The sequence below is a fragment of the Clinocottus analis genome, unplaced genomic scaffold (assembly GCF_023055335.1).
Source record: "Clinocottus analis isolate CAN_PGR_092001 unplaced genomic scaffold, fCliAna1.0.p SCAF_10, whole genome shotgun sequence".
NCBI lineage: Eukaryota > Metazoa > Chordata > Actinopteri > Perciformes > Cottidae > Clinocottus > Clinocottus analis.
In genome coordinates this window covers 6,552,843-6,567,032 of record NW_027175821.1, presented here as the reverse complement: position 1 = coordinate 6,567,032, position 14,190 = coordinate 6,552,843, and the positions used below count along the sequence as shown (strand labels likewise).

Genomic DNA, 14,190 nt, shown 5'->3' with positions numbered 1-14,190 from the left:
AACCTAACCCGATACGCACTGTTTCTCAGAACGACCGCCTCTGTGAGAAATCCTGATCCCCCTATTGGTTGAGCAGGAAAAAACTCTGTTTTCAATTGGTCAGAGTTACAGCTTGTCAAACTTGAGACCGCAACGTCATGTTAGGTTTACCAATATCACGAGGCTGTAGAACCAACGTCAAGATATGACATGGTAGGCCAACTTAACTGGTAGCTAGCTTTACTAGTTCATGTAAACTCTTGAGGGGGGGTCATGTACATGGAATAGCTCAGGGTAAAGTGGCACCTGTTGTACATTTTAATTATCCATTTTATTTCACTTTAAATGCCAATGACTATCATTAACTGGACCTCACACATTGCATGATGTAATTGTCTGGCTTTGATTAGTTGATGAACAAAAAAATAGAATTAGAAGAAATAGAGGTGGAATTTTTAAGAGACATTGATATGAGACAAAACATACACCCACACACAGAAAAACAAGAAGAAAAAAACATTGGTCACCTTTGCTGATCATATTTTGTAATCTTTAATTAATTGCTAACATACATGTTTTACTGCAAATAAGAAACACATAATCCCTTGATATTCTTTAATCTATTGTGTTGATATTCTTTAATGTGTTGTGTATGCTTGGATGATTTATGCATCGATTGTACTGTTTGATTATCTTTATAAAACATGTATTACTTCAAGTGAACCTCAGAAAAGTAAATGCGTTGTAGAATGTGACATTAGTGATTTAGTAATAATGGTATTTTAAAGGTCACATGTGCTCGTTTCCAGGTTCATATTTGTATTTTGTATTACCTGTCAAAACATGGTAACGCAAAAAAACTGCATGCATCATATTTTATGACTTCCCCCCGAACTAGTAACTAGTTAGAGTAGTAACTAGTATGACTAGAGAGTTCTACATTTCCCAATGATGTGTATTTGGAGTGTATTAAAAAAGCAAACAATAAAACTCTTCAAGTCAACAGTATTTCAAAGCTATATTTAATTACTTGACTTAAGTAAATTTAATTTAAGTCATTTCAATTTTAATTTGATACTTGGAAACCATTATTATAGTGGCCTGCCACTGGCCACCAAATAGCTTCTCTAAAGCGGGAGGAGGCAACATGCCTTGCTGAAGGGTACTTCTGAAGTTGCTAAGGCAGGGAAATTTCTCCTGCACCAAACATTTCAGGTGGTCCACTGATTTCAACAAGTGACCTATGTGTGGCTTACTTTTATTACTTTGAGGCTGCCACGCTACAGTCTAACATCTTTGATTAGCTTGTTGTTAATAATTTGAGAGCTGCTTGTTCATAACTATTAAAATAACTCCAAGGTGAAACAAGCTTATGCTAACTAGGTTACTGTTTCGTGAACTGTTAGTGACATTTTTTTGGGGAGGGGGGTAAACACATATTCTTCCTTTAAATAATTACAAGTAGAGACCAATGTAATCCGAGTATCTTTCACTTGAAAGCCTGGCCAGGAGATGCACCCGGCCAGCTAGGGCCTTAGCGGCAACGTCATCATTTTTGGGCGTGGACGCAAGCAATTCGGCGGCGATTGGTTATTCAGTAGGTTGCCAGATATGTGAAAAGTCCCACATTTTCTGTAAATTTTTACCTTCTTATATACGGTCTATGATTTTAACCGTGGGATTTGAACACATATCAGGAGATTAAGCTCAATTCAAATCCTTGAAATTTGATACAATTTAAAACAAATAAATATTCTAATATTGATAAGAGTAGTATTTAAAATGTCCGATGATGTTGCACAATGTGATTGTGTTGCATTTTGGGACGGAAGCGACGATGAGTTAAGTGAGGCTTTTTGTAGTCCCCGAAAGGGGGTTGTTACACAGTTCTGGCAACCCAGTACAAGGTTTCAGCTGCATCACGCAGGTCTGGTCATACATACTCCGGCGTGTGGTATCTACGTTTGTATCAGGTACATTCATTTGTTTAAATATCATTTTCATTGCCTTATCGTAATGCATTTCCAACTTTGCCTACTCGAATAGCATAACGTCGTTGCTGGTGTGTATATTAGATACTATTGTTATCCCGTTAGTTAGCTAATGCTGGCGCGAGACCTAGCTAACAGTTAACGCTAATAACATGGCGCCGGGTGAGAGGGCCGCTTTTGTTCTTCGGTCTGGGTGCGGTGGTGAGCGTGCGGGGGGCCACGCATCCTGTCCAAAAATAAATGAAGTACGAATTACAGATTCGTAATTTGGCTTCTGCAACCTCATGCGAATGAATCCTAACGCTTTAACCCCAGACATGTTGGCGGTAGAAAGTAACTTAGCTCCACGTTATGTCGCTAAAGTTAGCTGGTAACGCTCACCACTCCGCGTTCGCGCTTTTTCTGAAGTGGTCACTTTTTTTTAACGAGAAAGTGAAAGAAAATATATACATTTTGATAATTGATTGCGATTTATATTGCTAGACAAGAACATTCTTTGTTGCATGGTAAAGTCCCGTGATATACTTTTTATAGACTAGCGGTTGGCGCTATCAACGGCCTGGAGATGGCGCTGCCGACTGATGCTCGTACAGATTTAACGTTAACGAGGCCCGTGTAACTCACACCGTTAACGTTCTAAAAACCTAATTTGAGTAAAATCGTGTCGGGAACATGTTTAGCTCAGTGAGTATTTGAGTCCAAGCTTGTAACGTGAATGTACCACCGATATGGTAGACATGCATACATATTAGTGACAACTAAAATATCATTCAATTTCAGGCATTGAAGTTAGTGTTTCCACTTTGACAAAAAGACCAATGTTCTTGGAATTTACTAGCACGTGGAAGGGAATTAAATTATTTTGTAATTCCCGTCCATTTCCATTTAATTGATCAAAATTCGCTTGTGATGTATATTTAAAGCAATAATGAGGAGCACAGTGCTTATGAAGTAGAACAGAATTGTAACACAAATTCAGAATATGAAGTTTAGATAAGAAAATGTTAAATACCATGATAGAAGATTGTGTCAACACGTCCACCTTTACTGGCACTTTTGATCTATGGTTTGAATGTATGATCTATATACTAGTATGTCCTATTCTCTTATACTTAGAATACATTGTTCTTCAGGTATTGTGATAAGCCATGGCCGATGAGGGATACGTAGTACGCATCAGGGGTCTCCCATGGTCCTGCTCAGTGGATGAAGTACAAAGGTTTTTCTCAGGTAGGTTATTCATATATTTTTTTTATTAGAAGGTAGTTCTTTAATTAAAACATTTACAATTGATTTTAATATATACATTGCATTTGCAGATTGCAAAATGATCAGCAATGGAGGTGGCATCCACTTCACCTACACAAGAGAAGGGCGTCCCAGCGGTGAGGCATTTGTCGAAATGGAGACTGAGGAAGATCTGAAAATTGCAGTGAAGAAGGACAGAGAAACTATGGGCCACCGATATGTCGAGGGTGTGTACAACTGCTCACAGATAATGACCCTTACATGAATTGTCTAAAACGTATGCTGTGTTGACTGATTGGTGTACATCCTGTGATACAGTTTTTAAATCCAACAACGTCGAGATGGACTGGGTCATGAAGCACACTGGTCCAAACTGCCCAGAAACCGCAGGAGATGGGCTTGTCCGGCTCCGAGGCCTTCCTTTTGGCTGCAGCAAGGAGGAGATAGTGCAGTTTTTCTCAGGTATAAAAAGCCTTACGGTGGTTAGCTTCCTTAATGTCAAGTTGTTTTTATGTTTCTTTTCCTTTTTTTCCCTCCATCTTCCTTTTTTGTATCCTTTCTGCTATGGACAATAACCAATTCTTGATTTTACAAAGAAGTAAACTTGGATTTGGAAAATAATTACAATGTAATGTATATTATTACATTATAGAATTTTGCTTTTGAATTTGTGATTCGTGAGAAAGTGACGCCAGAAAGGGAAACTAGTTTAGAATTGAAATGGAGGAATTAGTTAAAGACCATGTTAAGCTCGGGGGCAGAAATCTGTTATGCAAACACCCTTTTCCCTTTTTGCCCATCATATCCATCATAAGTCCATTTAATCACTTTTTTCTCTTTCTTTGGGTTCGATGTTGTAAGGAGGTATAGTTAAATGTTGATGTTCGTGCCTACTGGTAATTTTCTAATGATGGAAAGGGTCTCACTCATCACTGAGACAGTTTCTTGCCCCAGTATCATTGTCTCCTCTCTCATTTACTCACACCCTTGTCTTTTGAATGCCTCATTCTTATAAAAACAGTTCGACAAGTTTTACATTAGTTCCAACTAAGCCATTAGTAATTTTAACTCATGTCACCCACCAGGATATTTCTCTCTCTTCATCAACACACCAATTCTAGCCCGATTTCCCACACAGTGCTGTTTTCCATTTTCTTCCTCTATCCTCATTTCTTTTTTTATCCCCAAAATATAGTAACTATAAGTCTTTTAAATAGCCAGTCACTGGTTAAAAACTGAACTGGTATGTGTGATGATGTGTAGAGTTTTCCATAAGTTTTCTATCTCTCTTTAGAGAAAGTTCTCTCTGTGATTGGGCATGTGATTTAATATGTCCCCTGCTGGGGTTATCTGTCCTTGGGTTAAAGGGTTGGAAATCGTGCCAAATGGGATAACATTGCCGGTGGACATCCAGGGGAGGAGTACGGGGGAGGCCTTCGTGCAGTTTGCTTCACAGGATATAGCTGAAAAGGCTCTAAAGAAACACAAGGAAAGAATAGGGCACAGGTGGGGATGGTTGGTTGGTTGGCTGGATAAGTTGCTTTTCTTATGGTGTGCACCCTCAACATCTGAACCAAATGCAAATCGGACACTACAGTAATCTTGGCTAATTCACACATATTTGTAATTTTCACCACAAATGCATACACAAATTGTCATATTGGATTGAAATACGGCACACATTCACAATGTTCAATGGGAAGATTAGTGCTTGGGCACCATTCACAAGTATGACACGAGTCGTTAACTAGAGTACATGCTTAATTTTGAGAACAAATGGTGTCTCGGCACTAAACATCAGTCCAGGTTGATAAATGGTAAGGAGTCTCCCTGGTGGTAAAATCAGAGGGCCACTGTACACATGGATCTGGAGGCCACTGTCACAGGTAATGCTAAGAGTGAGTTACAGGAGGGTTGGAGCCCTCTCTGTACCTCTAAACCAGGACAATGGCTGTCATGGAAAGGACACAGGACGCTGTATTGAATCAGTTGTATAACTAACTTCAGGTAACTATAAGAAATGTGTAAAAGTCAATAAGGCCCTGGTCATTTTGGACAGCTTAATTTTTGCAACTCAGTTAATAAGTTGTTCTTTTTATTTACTGTTGATTTACTGTTTTAACAAATAGTTTCAAGCACTCAAAGATATTACTACCTTTGGACTACACCATGACAGCATCTGAATAGCACAGTTGCATCAGTATTGAGCAAGTATAGCCTTGCTTAGGCTGGTTCAATCCCCATGCGCTCATTGTGCTTTCTCTATGCTCTTAGGTACATTGAGATCTTCAAGAGTAGCCGTGCTGAGGTGCGGACCCATTACGAACCCCAGCGAAAGCCCATGGGCATGCAGAGACCGGGCCCCTATGACCGGCCCTCGGGTGGTCGCGGTTACAACATGATGGGCCGAGGGGGATCCTATGAGAGAATGCGTCGCGGAGGTGGCGGTGGAGGTGGCGGAGGCGGCGGCAGTGGTGGTGGAGGCGGTGGCTATGGAGGAGGTGGGTATGGAGGAGGTGGGTGTCAAGTGAACTGAAATCTGATTAATTGTCGGTTTGCAGTTGTTTTAGTTAACCACTCGCCCTATTTCCCATCATGCTAACAATACACAATAGGATTAATACAATTTTAAAATGCAGAGTAGAGTCCTCATAAGGCTGTGTGTTAATCTTGATAACGAATGTTTAGGTGTATCGGATGGACGATATGGAGATGGCGGCGGCTCTTCCTTCCAGAGCACAACAGGCCACTGTGTCCACATGAGGGGCCTGCCCTACAGAGCCTCAGAGACAGACATTTACAATGTAAGTCAGGGGAACGACTGCAAAAATACGTGCATGACCACTGGATTGCTGAAATTGTCTTCCCTCTGCATATTGGAGATGTTCAGCTCATATCTTAACACTGTGTCCTCCTTAGTTCTTCTCGCCATTGAATCCAGTGAGGGTCCACATTGAGATCGGCCCGGACGGCAGGGTAACCGGGGAGGCAGATGTAGAGTTTGCGACACACGAAGATGCTGTGGCAGCCATGTCCAAAGACAAAGCTAACATGCGTGAGTTTTAAATTTGTGATTTAACCACTTCCGCCCTGCGTGTGTTTGCATAATGATGATAATTGTGTCTCTCCCTGCCCTTCAGAGCACCGCTATGTGGAGCTGTTCTTGAACTCAACAGCAGGTGGAAGTAACGGAGCCTACAGCAGCCAGATGATGGGCGGCATGGGTGAGTTTCAGTTGTAGAGGTTGTGAGACGAGTGGCATCTGTTGTTTTGGTGAAACTGCGTTCATAAAAACAGCATCTGTGATCTGTCCTCTACAGGGAACCAGTCGTCTTACAGCGGTGGCCAGCTGAGCTCAGGGTACTCTGGTGGATACAGCAGCCAGGGCAACATGGGTGGCTACAGTGACTACAGTGAGTGTCAGCGTTGTTATAAGTTGTTTTTTTTCTGCAGCCCCAATCGAGTTCAACCTTTCCTGCTCTAATACCACTTATTTAATAAGTATTACTGTGCACCATGGTGAAACCTGAGAACAAAATTTTGACTGTATATTTGTTTTTGCTTAAAAGGACATCAAAGGAAATAAATTGTTTTTGTGTCCGAGTCCTGAAGGAACTCCCCGGTCCTATAGTTTGTATTCTCTCTCTTGTTAGGTAACCAGGGCGGAATGGGAAGCAGTTACTACGGCGGCGGCGGAGGAGGTGGAAGCAGAGGCTCTATGAATGGACTGAGCGGGGGATGGGGAATGTAAATTTTCTTTTCCATAATTTGATGTTTTTTTTAACTCAGCATTTTGCTGCAAGGACTGGAACGCAAGTCTCACCTAGTAAACTTAGGATAGGGTGAGGTTATGAAAATATTGAGGGGGTAGGGTTTGTATTTTTTTTAAGTGGATGATCTTGAGAGAAGTGAGATCATCTGGTGTCTGAGAGCAACACTGTTTGTCTTCGCCATTCTCACAGATTTAAATGTTAATTTCAAGGATGTGTGCTGTTTGTGTTCTCGATAAACCTGGCTGTCCCCCGAGGTTAACATTAGTTTCAATGTTTGAGTGCATGAACAAAACAAAATAATCTGAAAGTGTCTATCTTCTGATGTTTTGACCTTGTTTCACCTTCTACATAGTGTTATGACTTTTTGTTATTTCCAGTTAAAATGTTAATCTGAATTGAGACTACACATGGTCAGAGCATGTTCTGTTTTCTTACGGTGTGATACATTTTTCTTCTTCTGGAGGGCAAGTGAATTTCAAATCTGCTGACATGAAGGTTTCTACTGCTTCAAATGCTATTTGTATTTCCTGTGCACAAAGTGAATAAACTAGTCTGGAATATCTAATTGAAACAAGCATTGCAAAAAGGCTTTATTCATTTATCAAATGCGTAGATAAAAATCTTTTGATCACCATCTCCAAATTAAGATGGCTTTGTAGCAATCGACACATTCTAAAATAGTTAGATTTGTTAACATTCTACACTCATGTATACAATGAGTTTGCACATATGCAGCAGTGGGCCATAGCTGTAAAAAAGTAGGTGCATGACAATTAATATCAAAGTGAAGTACACTGATGATCCAACATAGTCTTTAAACATTACCTAATAGTTTTAATCAGAAAAACTACACACTTTAAAATGGTCAGTCAAGTGCCAAATTATTATTCCAGCCCAAAGAAACACAAATACCGTAAATGATTTCAACCTTTGAAGCAAACTCAAGTCCCCTTAACATAGTATCCATAAATATGATAGATATGAGCTCATCCCATCAGTGTTAAAAGGAGAAATCTTATTTAATACAGATTAACTAATGCTCCTGAATTTCAGGCAACCGTAGAAATGGAACGCCAAATCCCATCCCCCTAAGATTTGATGACATTCTTCAAACAAGTACTTATAAAACCATAGTGGGTGCTCGTGTGCAGTGTTAGAAAGCGCTCGAAGAAACATTACAGCTGTCAGGAAGCCGTGGAGGAGCTTCTCTGCAGCAGGAGGGCGTGGCACACATCGCACACCCGCACAGGCCGGGGGTAGGACGGTAAGGCCAGCTCATTACTGGAACAAGTGTTGCAGTAGATGTCTCCACAGTTTCTACAGTGGTGCTGCAACACACAAACATGGACGCCTCATTGATCTGAAGATGATTATAGAAGTACAACTAATATGAGACGAGGTGGAGAAAAGACTACCTTTCTGCGTGCGATGGAGAACTCCTTCTCGCAATGCTTGCATTGAGTGGCCTCGTCGTCCTTCAGCCAGGCGTGGCCCTGATGGGAGCAACGGATGTACAGGAGCACTTGTCAGGATCTCTCTTCAAACATCACAGCATCAATTGGACAAGTAAAGCATTCTTCGCATTGTACCTTCAGAGCTTTGTTGACCTCCTTGAAGTCCTCCATCTTAAGTTTAGACCTTTGGACACACGGTGAAAGCGACACAAACTTTATATGAAATGGAACACGTTTTACCAACATAAAATAAAAAAAATTTAAACGTGAAGTACTGACTGGCTCAGGTGCAGCCCCATTTCCTGTAGAGCCTGCTCCTGCTGCCCACATGTCTGCTGCAGCTGCCGCTTCTCATGCTTCAAATCCTGTAGCTCCTGCACCGTCAATTCACAGGAGACGAGAACCATAACATCACAATATTGCACACGGTTAGCAAATATTTGCCTAGTTAAGAAAAAACTAAATGGGATGAACAATGTTTTGCTGAGTTTGTTGCACTAGTTGAACTTCCATTCCAGTTAAACTTCCAACTGCCATTACGTAGCAAATATTGATTTGTTACGCATGGCATGTTCAAACAGAAACCACTCTTAAATTGCGGCATCCAATGCAAATAATCTTGGAACAGATCTGCGATGAAACCCGTGAATTCAAATGGAGCTGAACGCTACGATAAAGAAGCCCTTCTGCCGTGTGGTCGTTTTGGGACAGTGTGTGTTTCTCAGTTTCTGGAATATCTAAATTGTGCCGCAAAACCATTCAAAGACTTCTGCGTATAAACATTTTTCCTTATTTCGAAAGAAGAATCCACCTCCAGAACTGAATGACCCTCGTGGGTAATGGAGTGTGACACTGACCGCGTGAAGGCCCTGGAGTTGTTGCAGCTGTGTGCGGAGCTCGACGCTGTTGTCCTGTTCCTGCTGTAGAGCTTTCTGCAGGCTTTGTCTCTGTTCCCTCTCAGTGCGCAGCTCATTCTCCAAACCGAGCCTGAGAACAGAAAATTTAAACCAATTTAACCCTGATCCTATCAGCATGTTCGACACACACCCGACTGTAAACTGACTGAAACAACCATCGCCGCAAAATGTTATTGAAATGTATTTCTCCTCAAAACATTAGCACTTGTGAGATTAATGCCAGTTGAAGAAAAACATACGTGATTACTATTAATTTAGGAGAGATGCAGCGAATTTGTACTTGGCGTAAAACAAAAATAGACAGAGATCAAGTCACATGACTTGAACAGACAGGAATTAAATGTTTTTTTTTAATTGCAGACTTCCTGCATGAATCCATAGATTGTGACTAAAGTGGACTTGATTTGGACTATGAGACATTTGGTCTGTGTCAGAATACAGATACTGGGAGGGAAACATTTTACTGAATCCCCATTAATTCTGACTTCTAATCTAAATTAATACAGGTTACTTTTGTGTAAATATTTGATTTTACACTTGTTTGAGCTTAAGTTGTGAAGGAGCCATAAGTATGTCTATCGCACCATGAAAGGGAATGTCCTTCCCTTACCGAGACCACAAAGTAGGAAACCATTTCCACTTGAGAAGGTACAGAAAGTCACTGAAATCAGTGTTGGAGCCGATTTTACTCATCTTTAAATAAAGTGTGAGCTCGGGCACTTTTCATTAACTTCTCCTCAGTCGTGCATTTACTCATGTCAGCCAAATCAGTACAGTGTTTAAAATCTCATCTTGAGCATAACGTTTATAGACTGGCGTTTCTAACCCTTTTATTCCATGTGCAGTACACGTATAAAGTCATGTTGTGCTTCTGTATAATGCAGTTTCAATTCAATTCCAACTGTGTGAGTCGTAACCTTTGTGTATCCAGGTCAGTCAGTTGTTTCTGCAAAGCATCCACTTTTTCTTCCAGCTCAACCCTCATGTCTTTGTCCGATTGGTCACTTTGTTTGCGCTCTTGCTCCGAGTTCTGCAGTCTGTGAGGCACAATCAACCAGGATGAAGAGTATTACTTTTAAACGGAACCTTTTTTTTTTAAAAGAAAAACCTGCATAATACACACCTCTGCTCCAGTTCAATCATGGCTCTCTCCATTTCGTCCATCTTCTGTTCAAGCTGCACCGCCTCAGTCTGCTTTTTTTCTGCCACTCGTTCTGAATCCTTCAGAGCCACAGAGGTTGCATTAATGTGTGTTCTGTCTGAGCAAGAAAGAAAGAAACCATGCAGTCTTGTGCGTCTACCTGAGCTTTGTGGAACATTTGCAGGTTAAGAGTCTTGACTTGGTCGAGCTGGAGCCGCAAGGCTGCCAGCGTGTCCTGTTTCTCATGCGTGTCCTTCTCCAGCAGCCTCATGGCCACCTCCATCTCCTGCTTCAGGCCCACCTGGAGCTCTAACTCACGCTCCAGCTCCTGCCAGCATGCATTGCAAAACACACATGCAAACAGGCATGAGTCTAATTCAGTTCTGGAATCAAACAAGTACAATCAAACAGCAGTGTTGCTTATGTTCCTGCTTGCAGGAGGCCATATGACTCCTCACCACTCATGCTGCTGACTTCTGTGTGGCTATGTATGAAGACTCATTTATATTTGCCACATGCACAACATATTCTGGTGCTTTTTATAGCCGGTCGATGCCTAACCTGGCGAATGCGCTTTTCCTCTCTGTACTGCTTCCAAACAACATTGTACATCTCATCCAGGCCCTGTCGCGTCTGTTTGTATGTCTCCAGCTCCACCTGGCTGTCCTGAAGGGCCGCCTGGATAAACAAAACACATTCTACAGTTTTGGTATTTGCCTGGATTAGGAATGATTCAGGTGGCGTTACTTGTTGTGGTTGCCTTCTGACCTCTTCCTTTTTCTGGCTGGACTGCAAGATCGTGTCATTCTCCTTTCTTAGCTGTTCCTGTTCGTCCCGCAGAGAGTTGATTCTGTCTGTCGCCGCTGTCAGCTGTCAGCAACATAAAACGCGCTCATTAGTCAGGTGAAGCACGGCTTACAGACAAAGATGCTGTGTTAGAGGGGAATGGCTTCTTTTTAGACGATTGAAGCAATCTGTAAATGTGTCAAGCCACCAATTACAAGCACAATATTTCACACACACAAACACACACAGACAGAGATAGAGATACATAGAGGCTCTGACCTCCTCTACAAGTTTCCTGTTGGTTTTCTCTATACAGTCCATCTTAGCCTGAAGGTCAGTAAGAGTGCCACTCAGGTGACGATTTAACTCTTCAATGTAGTGCTTCTGATCCAATATGGCTGTCATCTTGAGGTCACTATAAGAGAAAGATGAAGCAATGGCGGGTTTGAGTGCGCATTGGGTCTGTGTGGGATTAAACTATTGGCGTGCCAGGGGCGACAAGTTCAAACGAAGATCAGACCAGAGTGATTCAAAACATGATAAAACAACAGTGAAGGTGAGATGCTCAGTTCATCTGAAAAGCAGGCACTCACTCTTTTGGTGTCACACTGTTGGCAGGGTCTTTCAGATACAGGGAAAAGTCAATGACTCCTACCTAAACGTGGAAAGAGAAACCGATCACTGCGTATGCCAGACGACTTGGCTCACAAAGAGAAAACGAGATGCAGCAGCTAAGATGTGAGGGCCCACAACACCTGCCAGCACTCACCTGAGAATCAAGATCCTCCCCTTTTATACAGAGGTTAGCGTCAATTACGTTGAGGCCCACAAGGAGTCCGCCCATCACCGCTCCCTCCTCCTCCACCATCAATGCTCCAGAGTCATAAAACTCACTAGGAGGAGCCAGACACACAGGGAATTGGGGAAACAAAATAAATTGTTGGGGAATTAGCTGTTAACAGACAAATATACATACAAGTACTAAAAAGCAGCTATATTTGGCCCACATAAGATATCATGGTTACTAACCTCAGGAGATCTTTGCGGTCCAGCAAAGCCTTCATGTAGTCGGCTACTGTCTTCTGCATGAGCGCTAAATGCAGCCAAGCCCTTCCTCTGCCCAAGCCGGTCCTGAAAAGAGAATGAAAGAAAAATGAATCCTCCAATAACCAACTTAAACTTACATTGGAGGTATACTGAGGAGAAAAGTTTGCAACAGCATACTTAATGCCGGGCAGGTCTCTGGCACTTGTGGCGATGTTAACAGACTCTGGACACAACTTCTCAACCAGCTCCAGTGGGCCCCATATGGACTTGTTCTGACCAATGAAGGATTTCTTGGCTGAAAAACAAAATGGAAAATTCATCTGTGCTTGCTCTGCTGGTGGCATGAGATCGAATTCGAATAAAAACTATTCCGTTCAAAAGGTGAGCCTCACCTTTCAGTCCGTGTTTGAGGCAATGCTCCAGGACAATAAAGAACTGCTGCAGAGGAGGGTAGTCAGAGTCCAGCGTCCTGCCCAGACTCAAGGACGACTGGATTAATACTTTAATGCTCAGCTTCATCATGCTGAGAAGGTTGGATCTTTCTATTGTCATGGGGTCCTTGGCGGGCAGAACTGTCAAAGATGCAAGACAAAAAGGAAAAGCGTTGAATTAAATCAGTCTCACAATATGCAGGCTTTGGAGGAAGATGTCATGCATGCTCGTGTCCACGAAATGCAAAACAAATACCATGCATGTAGTTAGTGGCAAACACCAAACCCTAGCGATCAAGATTATGATCTTGAAGTCATGTGTGCTGACAGCTGACAGTTACTTTCCAAGAGGAAGTGGTGAGACGGACCTTCTGGCTGTACTTTTGTACAACTTCACTAACTTTTGATGAAACGGGTGAGTGTTACGAGGGTCAAAGGTGAGTGACAGTCACAGCCCACCTGGAAGTGTTTTTGAAGCGTTGTTGAGATCCGGTCCGGACTCCCGCTCCGCCGGAGCGCTCGCAGCGGACCCCAGTGAGGGGCGGCTCTGGGCGGCAGCGTAGCTCACCCCGCTGCTAATCGTTTCCGTGGCCTTCCGAGCCAGAGACATGATGGGAGCGGACCAGCTGCTCTCTGCCGGAGCCGAGGCCGCCGGCGGCGGCGGCGGCGGCGTCTCCGTCCGATCCCGCCCGCCGCTGTCGCCGTACTCGCCGTCGGGCGCGGTCTCCGAAACTTCGGGCTCATCGAACTGTTGTGTTTCTTTGCTCTCCTCAACAGCTGTGTTTACCTCCCCTGCCTCGTCGGCCATGTTTGACCCCCCACCCTCCCCTCTCCCCGAGGATTCACGTGATCAGACCGGAGCAATCACGCGCGCAGTGAGAACTTTCTTCTTCTTCTTTTATGAGTTATTGGCGGTAAAGAGGAACTGGCGCCACCTACTGGATTGGGGCGGCAGACAGAGGCCGAAATAATCCTTCATTTGTATGTTGTATGTGATCCCGGGGGCCTCGATTACTGCGGTCAAGTGAGTCCACATCCGCCAAGTGAGCCTCAATTGCAATTCTGAATGCACTTCTATTCAAGGTGTTACGATACGGAGGCGGTACACAGCGCAGAGAAGCCATAAAAGTCGAGCTCAAAAGCGCTAATGAAATGATGATAGCTGGGATCAGTCTGAACTAGACAGCGTTGTAACTTTCACCTTTCACCTTTCTCCAAAACTGTACAGTAAAATGTCATGGCCATGTACATGTGCATACCAGAGGTCCCCTTGAACAAGACTGCATTGTAACTTTACTTTACAAGTTTAAGGATCTGTTTTTATAGCAGTCTAAGTGTTGGAAATTGTGACATTATGAATATCATTATGTCATTGAAGCTGACTTTGAAGTCACTTTTCTCCAAAACTGTACAGTAAAATAGC

General features: G+C 42.7%; 2 protein-coding genes across 6 annotated transcripts; one reads left to right on the top strand and one right to left on the bottom strand.

Moving 5' to 3' along the window:
• The first annotated feature begins 1,818 nt into the window (after positions 1–1,818).
• On the top strand, positions 1,819–7,565 carry hnrnph1 (heterogeneous nuclear ribonucleoprotein H1). Of its 4 annotated transcripts, none has more exons than XM_068584724.1 (11): positions 1,819–1,952; positions 3,104–3,200; positions 3,290–3,445; positions 3,537–3,680; positions 4,586–4,724; positions 5,493–5,719; positions 5,907–6,022; positions 6,138–6,273; positions 6,359–6,442; positions 6,539–6,631; positions 6,872–7,565. In XM_068584724.1, exons 2-11 carry the CDS (start codon positions 3,119–3,121, stop codon positions 6,967–6,969), a joined length of 1,275 nt encoding a protein of 424 aa, XP_068440825.1. In that variant the 5' UTR covers positions 1,819–1,952; positions 3,104–3,118; the 3' UTR covers positions 6,970–7,565. The 4 variants fall into 4 exon arrangements, with proteins under 4 accessions (XP_068440825.1, XP_068440809.1, XP_068440836.1 ...); XM_068584708.1 differs by having other exon boundaries at positions 5,493–5,734; XM_068584735.1 differs by having other exon boundaries at positions 5,493–5,734; positions 6,868–6,946.
• Positions 7,557–13,594, bottom strand: rufy1 (RUN and FYVE domain containing 1). Of its 2 annotated transcripts, XM_068584697.1 has the most exons (17): positions 13,227–13,594; positions 12,729–12,908; positions 12,514–12,631; positions 12,319–12,420; positions 12,059–12,182; positions 11,883–11,944; positions 11,569–11,704; positions 11,272–11,373; positions 11,065–11,181; positions 10,664–10,831; positions 10,486–10,583; positions 10,280–10,399; positions 9,303–9,432; positions 8,725–8,819; positions 8,581–8,629; positions 8,407–8,484; positions 7,557–8,319 (listed from the first exon to the last, which is right to left on the bottom strand). In XM_068584697.1, exons 1-17 carry the CDS (start codon positions 13,573–13,575, stop codon positions 8,176–8,178), a joined length of 2,172 nt encoding a protein of 723 aa, XP_068440798.1. In that variant the 5' UTR covers positions 13,576–13,594; the 3' UTR covers positions 7,557–8,175. The 2 variants fall into 2 exon arrangements, with proteins under 2 accessions (XP_068440798.1, XP_068440788.1); XM_068584687.1 differs by having other exon boundaries at positions 12,319–12,631; positions 13,227–13,577.
• Between the last annotated feature and the right edge of the window lie 596 nt (positions 13,595–14,190).

Bases quoted from the DNA above. Each gene is read 5' to 3' on its own strand.
- rufy1 (XM_068584687.1), bottom strand. From the start codon at position 13,575: ATGGCCGACGAGGCAGGGGAGGTAAACACAGCTGTTGAGGAGAGCAAA. The intron at 10,832-11,064 runs GTTAGGCATCGA...GCATGCTGGCAG, and splicing joins AGGAAAAGCGCATTCGCCAG to GAGCTGGAGCGTGAGTTAGA. The intron at 10,584-10,663 runs GTAGACGCACAA...GTGGCTCTGAAG, and splicing joins AAATGTTCCACAAAGCTCAG to GATTCAGAACGAGTGGCAGA.
- hnrnph1 (XM_068584708.1), top strand. From the start codon at position 3,119: ATGGCCGATGAGGGATACGTAGTACGCATCAGGGGTCTCCCATGGTCC. The intron at 6,023-6,137 runs GTAAGTCAGGGG...TGTCCTCCTTAG, and splicing joins CAGAGACAGACATTTACAAT to TTCTTCTCGCCATTGAATCC. The intron at 6,443-6,538 runs GTGAGTTTCAGT...TGTCCTCTACAG, and splicing joins CCAGATGATGGGCGGCATGG to GGAACCAGTCGTCTTACAGC.